This window comes from Xenopus laevis, chromosome 3L (genome assembly GCF_017654675.1).
Source record: "Xenopus laevis strain J_2021 chromosome 3L, Xenopus_laevis_v10.1, whole genome shotgun sequence".
Classification (NCBI taxonomy): Eukaryota; Metazoa; Chordata; class Amphibia; order Anura; family Pipidae; genus Xenopus; species Xenopus laevis.
The window spans coordinates 27,547,194-27,556,833 of NC_054375.1; the positions used below are offsets into that span (position 1 = coordinate 27,547,194).

The following is a 9,640-nucleotide window of genomic DNA, read 5'->3' on the forward strand; positions in this document are numbered from 1 at the left end:
AATTTACCATTCGAACCTTAATAAATCTGCCCCTGGCCGATAAAAGCTGACGACAGGCCGAGTTGGCAACCTATTGGCCCGTGTATGGGGCCCTCCGACGGGCTTCCCAGATCGATATCTGAGCAAAAGTCGGGCAGATGTCTATCGGACAGGACTAAAAAACTAACCGCCCGTTACTCTTCATTATGATCCGATCGTTGGGTCCTAGGGCACACGATCGGATCAGCTTGATATAGCCCACCTCAAGGTAGGCATATCGGGGAAAGATCCTCTCCTCTCATTTGGCAGTGTATGGCCACCTTTAGTCATAGGCTTAAACAACCAATCATAAACAAAGAAATGTGGTTGGAGAACAATAGAAAGTGGGTTATTTTTTTTAAAAAAAATTTACCCACTATATATTGCTCCCGAAACCACATTAGTGCGGTTGTAAAAACCCGTTCACTACCCTTGTATCACAATGGAAAAAAGCAGTGGCTGTCAGCACTGTTGAAATATCCCATCTTGGCTCCAGTTACTTTCCGTTAAATTCCTAAATATCCAGCAACCGTGAGGCTAAAAATGACAGGGAAGGTAAACGTCTCCTTCAAACTACAATTTACAGCATAGAGCCAGCCGCACTTATGTCCATCAGTCTAAAGCAATTATAAAACTGTATTTCTGAAAGGCAAACTGGACATTTCAGAGCAGGGCTGTCTGACTTCTTTGCACGACATCATTATTTCAGTAAATTGTAGTCTTTGAGCAACTGGAATCAAGAATAAGTGACCTGCTGCATCAAAAAAAATGTTGGACATTGGAGTCTTCCATACTAGCCCCAAACATATTACTGGTTACACCAATATTTCACATTCTAGCCGTACTCTTTATTAGGTTTGCAAGACAGCGAATAATAAAAGTAATGCAATATTAACAGATTAAAGGGAATGTCAGGAATGTAGGAATTCTGCTGTACACCTGTACTTCACTTTAACTGCAATGGCGGTGCTGGTCATCCGTAGACCTGACCGAGTCCCCTAGCAACAGCGATAATTTGAAAACAGATCCGCATGCAGTCAGAGAAGATGCTCCTTTTATTATGCCACCAGTAATTCAATGTTTTGGGGAGGAAACCCTCCCTTCATCAGGATTGAATTCAAACTGCACAAGGGCTTGATGGGGTTAAATTGGTTTGTGCACTTTGAATTGTATCCTGATGATGGAAGGGTTTCTCCCCCCCTCCGAAACGTTGAATTACTGGTGGCATAATAAAAGGGGCATCTTCCCCGACTGCATTCAATTGAGTGTGTGCGGATCTGTTTTCAAATGATCGCCTAATAAAAGAAAACATAAAATTCTAAGCAACTTTGCAATTTACATTCATTAAAAATTTTCTGTGATTTTTAAGCTATTTTTTAAATGCATTGCTGTTGAAAGCAGTGTCTGTCCCTGTCTATTCTCTGCTCTGGTGTCTCAGACTGTTGATACAATGTAAGACAAGGCGGCTGATTAACAGACCTGTCTTTGCTGGGGAACTAAAGCTGCCCATAGATGTAAAGATTTTTAAAAGATCTTTTCATTATAGTGAGACCACGATTATCTCGAAATGATCGTTTAAATGTCCATCAACTAAAAAGACCATTTCAAGCGATATTGCCAGGAAAACCCGAGGGTAGCTGCCTGCTTGGCCCTGCCATCATAGATAGATTACACTGGGACCGATAACATTTTTTTAACATAGCCAATCAATTTTTTGACAGATGTCTGACAAAAAATCGTAAGATGCACGATCGTTCGATTCCCACTAACCTCACGATAATTTGACGGATTGGTCAGATTGCTGCACCGAAATCGATCGTTCACCAACGAAAGATCTTTGCGTCTATGAGAACCTTGAGACTTTTGCAGCATTGTTTAAAAAGTAACAACCAGGAGTTAAGCAAATGCAGCTTTCAGTAGCAATTGTTTTTAAAAACACTGAAAATGTCTAAAGAATGTATATTGGAAAGCTGCTTTCAATTATTTTTTCTTTTATTAGGCAAATTTTTAGTTTGGGGTTGGCTTGCCCTTTAAATGCTATATTTTTTTTTAAATGTTTAGATTTTTTAAAATCTTTAAAACGGAAATAGGTTAAAGGCACACTGGAAAGAAAATTTTAGGGATTAACCCATAAATTACTGAATTACAATTACTAGCTAAACTGCCAGCTGCAACCACCTACCCACCCCCACTGTACAGGGAATCCTTTTGAAAATACACATGCTGATAAAAAAAAACAATATATCCTGACACAAAAGTGATGCAAATAATAAAACGTTCTCTAAAAAATAAATAAATAAATGCCGTCTCCTCGACAACTCACTCAAATTGCAAAGCCACAGGATGAACTAGCGTTTGACAGGAAGTCCCATGACAAGTTACAGAGATACAATGTATATGCTAAACTATCATCAGGAACTAAAACAAAGTTTCAAACCCTTTGTTGCTTGTGCCACTTTATTAAAGAGGTGGTTCTCCTTTACGTTAACTTTTAATATGTCATAGAATGGCCAATTCTAAGCAACTTTTCAACTGGTCTTCATTATTTCTTTTTTTATAGTTTTTCAATTATTTTCCTTCTTCTTCTGACGCTTCCCAGCTTTCATATGGGGGTCACTGACCTCATCTAAAAACATTTACATTTATAGTTAGTTACATTTTATTACTCCTATTTTTATTCAGGCCCTCTCCTATTCATATTCCAGTCTCCTATTCAAATCAATGCACGGTTGCTAGGGTAATTTTTAACTTTTTAAAATTGCAAACTGGTGAGCTGCTGAATAAAAAGCAAAATAACTAAAAAAAAAAAAATCACATATAATAAAAAATGAAAACCAAATGCAAATTGTCTCAAAATTATCACACTCTACATCATACTAGTTAATGCAGAGGTAAACAACCCCTCAAAAACACACATACATAGGCATATTGTTACAATTTGAAACGGATTGCAACACTGGCAAGAAACAGGGATGTAAAAAAGAAAACAAATCAACTATACAATGAAACAATGAGCCCAATGAACTCAAATGAAATTACAACTCTTCTTATTTAAGAAAAAACTAGAATGGAAAAAACTTGATTCTGCGAGTAGCAAAACGCAAAAACTCGAATTGTTAGAAAAAAAAACAAAAAACTTGCTTGACTTATTCAAGTTTTCAGGCAAAACCCTCTGAAAAAAATACTTGAACATCTTCAAATGGTTCGCTGTACCTCTGCCACCGATTCCTACATAACCTCGACAGGTTTTAGATTGTGACTGATTTTGTGAATAAAGTAGACCGCTATGAATGTTCAGGTCAGAATGAACTTGCAGTAGAAATCTTTATAATCTGTGACAGGCAGGAAATCTAAATGCAGATGATGCATACATATAAGGCCTACTTAACAAAATCCTTTATTAAAGCAACATGAAAGGGTGTTTAATGGGGTATCTGCAGAACTCCTGAGACGGGCAGCTCAGGAATGAACCATCATCAGTTTCTTTGTGGGAGGCTGATTAACACTAGCTTAGGCCCCAGGAGGTACTCAAGGCTTCTTGTCAATGCTCCCTAGTAAATGACCTTGAACTTAACAGAAAGTCACAGGATAAAAAAAAAACAATTTCATGGGTAGCAAAACTGAGGGTTCTACTTTACACAAGCAGATATAAACTGCCAACAGACCAAGTCAGCAGCTTATTATCCAGCGTATGTGGCCCTCCAACAGGCTTCCCCATTAGGCCACCATTAGTCTTACTGCAGTTGCCAGTTCAAGATCTCCATACAATCTGGTCCCTTGGTAGCAACATGGTCATGAAGACTAGTAAAGGGTTGGATGGTCAATCACAGTTTTGAGCCCCAAGTTTACATAATTTATCGTCACTGAAATCCCTTAACAACATGTTTTGTTGGAAAAGCTCTTTCTCTGAATACATGGGCTCAATTAAAATACTCATTCATAAAATTCACATTTATTAAAGCATTCCTTTGCATTACGAGGGGTGTTTTTGGTTCAAATAAAAGGAAAATTCCCTTAAAGGGGTTAATTTAAAGTTCATTTTTAGTATGTTTTAGAACAGTGATCTCCAACCAGTGGCTCGTGAGCAACATGTTGCTCTCCAACCCCTTGGATGTTGCTCCCAGTGGCCTCAAAGCAGGTGCTTATTTTTGAATTCTTGCCTTAAAGTCAAGGTTTAGTTGCATAAAAACCATGTGTACTGCCAAACAGAGCCTCCTGTATGCTGCAAGTCCACATAGAAGCTGCCAATACCCAATCACAGCCCTTATTTGGCACCCCAGGGACTTTTTTCAGGCTTATGCTGCTCTCCAACATTATTTTACACTTGAATGTGGCTCACGGGTAAAAAAAGGTTAGGGACCCCTTTTCTAGAATGAGTAATTCTAATGAACTTTTCAATTGGCCTTCATATTTTTTCTTTTTAAATAGTTTTACATTATATATGGCTTTTTCTTCTTCTAACATTTCCAGATATCAAATGGGGGGTTTTTATCAAAGGTTGAGTTTTAGAGGTTGTGAGTTTTTTTTTATACCTCTAACAAACTCACAATTTGAATGTTACCGTTATGGAAAAAACTTGAATCAGTCAATTCAGGGTTAGAAGAATTTCAAGTTTTCTGATGAAAAAAAACATTGCTCGAATTAATTGAAATCCACAGAAAAACACCAGAGCATAATGAAGGCTACAAACATCTTAAAATGGTTCAAGGACCTTGACAGGTTAGCTGTAGATTTGAGCTACTTCCAGCAAGTTTTTTTTAACCCTAAAATTCGAGTTATGATTTAAAATTACCCACGAAAAACTTTTTTTATTTTTCAGGAAAACCCCCTTATTGTGATTGCTACTTTTTATTACTCGTCTTTCTATTCAGGCCTCTCCTATTTATATTCCAGTCTCTTATTCAATGTAATGCATGGTTGCTAGGTAATGTGGACACTAGAAATCAGATTTCTGAAATTGCAAACCGGAGAGCTGCTGAATAAAAAGCTAAATAACTCAAAAGCCACATATAATAAAAAATGAAAACCAAATGTAAATTGTCTCAGAATGTCACTCTCTACATGGTACTAAAAGTTTTTATTTAAAGGTGAACAACCCCTTTAATACTTTATGTACCCTGTGCTGCTGGGAATGCTTTGTGTTCCTTCCCCCCTTCCTAAGCCAACTCTTGGAATGGACTCCTGTAAACTCGATATTCAAGTTAAAGGAGAAACAAACCCCTTATTAAAAAAAACCCTACTCCCTAGCCTAAGTGTTACCTCGGGCAAATGCCCCTAAGTTTTTACTTACCCCTCGGTGCAGATTCAGGCATCGGAGTTCATGGGCGCCATCTTCTTCTCTTCAGAAATCTTTGGAATGAGACGGGTGGCGGCGCATGCGCAGTTGGAGCAATTTTCTGTTTAGTGAGAACTGCGAATGCACCAAAACTCACGAAGTTTGCTGGATCGCTGATCTCATTCCGAAGATTACCAAATCGGCTGAAGATGGTGTCTGTGAACTCCGATGCCTGAATCTGCACCGAGGGGTAAGTAAAAAGTTAGGGGCATTTGCCCAGGGTAACACTGTGAGGGGGGTCTAGGTGGGGTGGGGGGTAGGGTTTTTTTAATGTTAGGGTTGAATTCTCCTTTAAGGACAGTTAAAGACAGATATGTGCCATCTCTCAAGCTGCTGGCATGTAGCAACTTGTTCTGCAAATCTGCTCATTTCCAAACCCTTTGAATCTGTGAATGGTAAGAGAGTAATTTAGGTTTAAAAAAAAGGCACGCGTCAATCAATTCTTTGTCTAAATAATAACAAACGTGTAACTGCTAGTTTGAGCTATTGAGCACTCCGATGCACTCAAACCCGTATCTCAAATGAGCATTAAATATGTGGTGTATGAGCACAAGTCTACTAAATAATAAATCTGAGTAATCAAAATGAAAATTCTGGTTGACTGAAAACAGCTTTTCAGAATTTCTGGTATAGTTCACCACAAGCTTTCATGTCTTGAGACACGTATATTAATTCAATAGTTTACAGGAAAAAGCAAGATTCACACATCTCTTCATATGGAAATAAAAAAAAGGAATTAAACTATGAGCACTTCACAGATCTCACGTTATATTTATCTAGAATACAATAACTTACATATTAAAGTCAATAATGGTGCACTTAAACCAAGACCTGGGTACAAAAGATTGGCTGGACAGACACACACGGGGAGGCACATTTATCAAGGGTGGAATTTCAAATTCATGTGAACTTTTTAAAACTCCCATAAATTCGAAACCTATTGATAAAATGGAATTTTTTCCAACTCGGACAAATTTAAAATGACCAGAAAACTTGAATCAAATCCACAAAAAACTCAAATGTCATGAAGGCTGCTAACATCCCCAAATTGATCCCTCGACATCTATTGACTTAAATAGCAACTCAGCAGGATTTAGGTGGCAAAAAGTCAGATTCGAATTCTTAAAGGGTCAGAGTATGATTAATCTCAAAAATCAAATTTACATTTTTTGGAAAAAAAACCTCAAATCGAGTTTGGATAACTCCCCAGTCGAATTTGACAGTTTTGACCATAACATTTTTTCGAATTCTCAATTTGACCCTTAATAAATCTGTCCTCTAATGTACTTAGTTTTCATACAGGTAAACACTCATTTTCCTGCAGAATCACATGTAAATAAATAGAAGCCAAGAAATGCACCATAGGCTGCACCCAAGGTGCCTGAAATAGAAGCAGCACATAGGGTCAGAAGGTGAAACCTATGTCTGTCAGCCTGGCTCCAAAATCATCACCATTACATGGATCAATGAGACTGAGGTTTGCAGCACTTTAAGACAAGCAAATAGGATCCAGAGGTTTCAAGTCTTTAGTAAAGAGGTGAGAGCATATAAGGACTGGCCCATTTTGGCTAATCTGAGACAAAAACTGAGCTGTTTTATTGGTAAAACAAATTCATAGTAGGTGTATTTGAATCAAAGAACAATGGAAAATGCAACAGGAAATGTATTGCAATTGGACTTAAAAATTGCAGTTTTGCTGCAAAGTCCAAGGCTAGGATTAAAATCCTTCCACTCAGCATTGATGTATAAAAATGTCCACCACTTACGATGCCCTTCAATTATTGCAGTTGCTATCACCTGTATGAACTGCTGTATAAGCAGTTATGAATACCTCCTACAACAGGCAAAGAATGAAAAGCCTTCCAGAAAAGTAAACATTATTGGAGATAGTGGAAATAGAGAATAGAATGGCAAATGCAGAAGGCTTAGAAGATTATCTGATGCCAAACAACAGGAAGAGTATTTATCCATATGGGCCACAGTGCACACGTTGTGACATTGGAAGTATACGTCAATTGTTGCCTCGGACAGTACAGGTATTAGTGGCAAAATCTTAATATATGGCTACGTAAAATACCACCTACAGATTAGTAGACCTATTCTTCTAAAACAGTGGTCCCCAGCCAGTAGCTCACAAGCAACATATTGCTCACCAATACCTTGGATGTTGCTCCTAGTGGCATCAAAGCAAGTTATTATTTTTAAATTCCTGGCTTGGAGGCAAATTTTAGTTGCAAAAAAAAAGCAGGTGTACTGCCAAACAGAGCCTCCTGTAGACCACCAGTCCATATAGGAGCTACCAAACAGCCAATAACTGTATTTGGCATCCCCATGGACTTTTTCATGATTGTGTTGCTCTCCGGCTCTTTTTTACATTTGAATCTAAAAAAGGTTGGGAACCCCTGTTCTAAAAAGATATTAAGCAAGAAAAAAAAGTACGGGCCAGTCTGTACTAGAACTTGGCTAAAAGGGGAAAAGAGGGAATGTGTCTGTACAGTTGCCAAAGTAAACGAGGGAACAAAAACAGGACTGTGTAGCTGCAATGAAAAACAAAGAAAGAGTGAATGAATGGGGCTTAACGTTAATAATAACAACTGATTTTTGAAATATCTTTAATAGAGAGAGAGAGAAATTGTGCTAGATTTATCAGAAAGCTAGGGAAATAGTTTACAATCCTAGGCTTCGTTTCACAAACTCCGAATAAGTTTTACAAAACGAAGTTCGTTCCCCTGTTAAACAAACAAGACAACAGGGAACACGCCGAAAGGGGACGCAGCAGATTTGAGTCCGAAATACAGAACACATTGAGACAAATCTACAAGTTGAAATCTCATCACAGACACACAATACACCCAACCTAATCAGACACCATCCAGAACAGAAAAAAAACCCATCCCTACAGGCGATGATAAAGAACAATATACCTATACGTACCTCCATGGATGTGAACTGGTGTCAGGAGAAGCCCTTTGGCTTCTGTTTTGGCAGAGTCCAGTCCGTAGCGTCCCCCATCAATTCTTAAGAGCACTGGACTGCTACTTGGGTCTTGAATGGTCACATTGACCAGGGCACTGTAATTTTCCAAACTGGCTGTATCCGACGCGCTTTGAACCAGAGAACAGGGCAAAAGGACCAGTAAAGGCAAACAGTTCAGATACTGCAGTGAGCGTCTGGCAATCATCTTCAAACCCGTCTGCATGGAACTAACAAAACAATAATCCTTTGGCCTCAAAAATAATCAAAATTAAAATAAAAAAAAAAGCAAAACCTCGAAAAATGTTCCTTTTTTTCCAGTAAAGTTACAAAATATTCTTAGTCAGTATAAGATTTAAAACAGCGATGGCAAATTATTGTACAGCAGCTGTTAGAAAGGAGTTCAACTCGAAAAATAGGAAAATATTTAATGTAAAAAAAAAAAAATGAAAAAGAAGTAAATGTGATATTGTTCAGAGCAGCTTCTCCCAAAACAGGGCTGAGAAGCAACACATACACATATAGGATGAGCTACATGAAGGAGCAGCAGCGACCAAGCCCCCTGTTTTGTGCTTTTATTTATGAAGGGAAGGTTTCTTGCCATAAAGGGCTGTTACTGCTGCTCAGCCGGACTCCTTGTAGGTGTCTGACAAACCGCATTGTCTAATGGGGAGTCTGCGGGGACGGCAAGAAGAGGGGGTCACATTGTGCAACTCACACGCGCATCCTGCCCATTAGGAACCATGAGGTGACGCGAAGAGCTGACAAACCTCCGCTGCCCGCCGGGGCACTGTAGTAGACGTAATAAGGGCAGAGACGTTTCCAAGTCACAATACTTTTTTTTTTTTTTTAAGCCCTCGCACGGGAAAACGAACCGCCGCACAGAAATGGAAATGTCATCCAAAAGCGAAGGAGAAACGACAACTCGTCTTCCAGCTACCGTCACCGCCGGCGCCAGCTAACTAAAGTCCCAATTCTGTAGCAGCCGGAGCAAAGAACGCAGCAACTCCTCCCACAGCACGTGACACTAGTTGTCTGAGCTCATTCATGCAGGCGACGCCTCCAGCCGGCGAGGAAGAATTGCGCATGCGCTCTGGTACTAACGAAGCCTTCAGTGTTCTGTATCAGAATTGACTGGGCACCTGTCGCTTATAATGTCATTAAATTGTGTAATACAAAACACGTGTGTCCCTTTCTGTACCTCTTCCTTGCGTTTTCCCCATCTTTAAGTATTGGAGGCTTTTTGAAAAAGGAGCATGAAGATCTTTCTCTTATGGAGCTCTGAAGGGGTGAAAAAATGGTTTGGGACACTGT

General features: G+C 39.0%; 1 protein-coding gene across 2 annotated transcripts in view; it reads right to left on the reverse strand.

Annotated features, from left to right (window-relative positions):
* rnf130.L (ring finger protein 130 L homeolog) overlaps nucleotides 1-9,329 on the reverse strand; it is a 142,854-nt gene extending 133,525 nt beyond the window's left edge. Inside the window, exon 1 of one of the 2 annotated variants that reach the window (XM_018252002.2) lies at nucleotides 8,288-9,329. In XM_018252002.2, the coding sequence (XP_018107491.1) occupies nucleotides 8,288-8,552 (265 nt within the window). In that variant the 5' untranslated portion in view covers nucleotides 8,553-9,329. The remainder of the gene's footprint in view (nucleotides 1-8,287) is intronic. The other variant, XM_018252001.2, reaches the window with a different exon arrangement.
* Nucleotides 9,330-9,640: the final 311 nt, after the last annotated feature.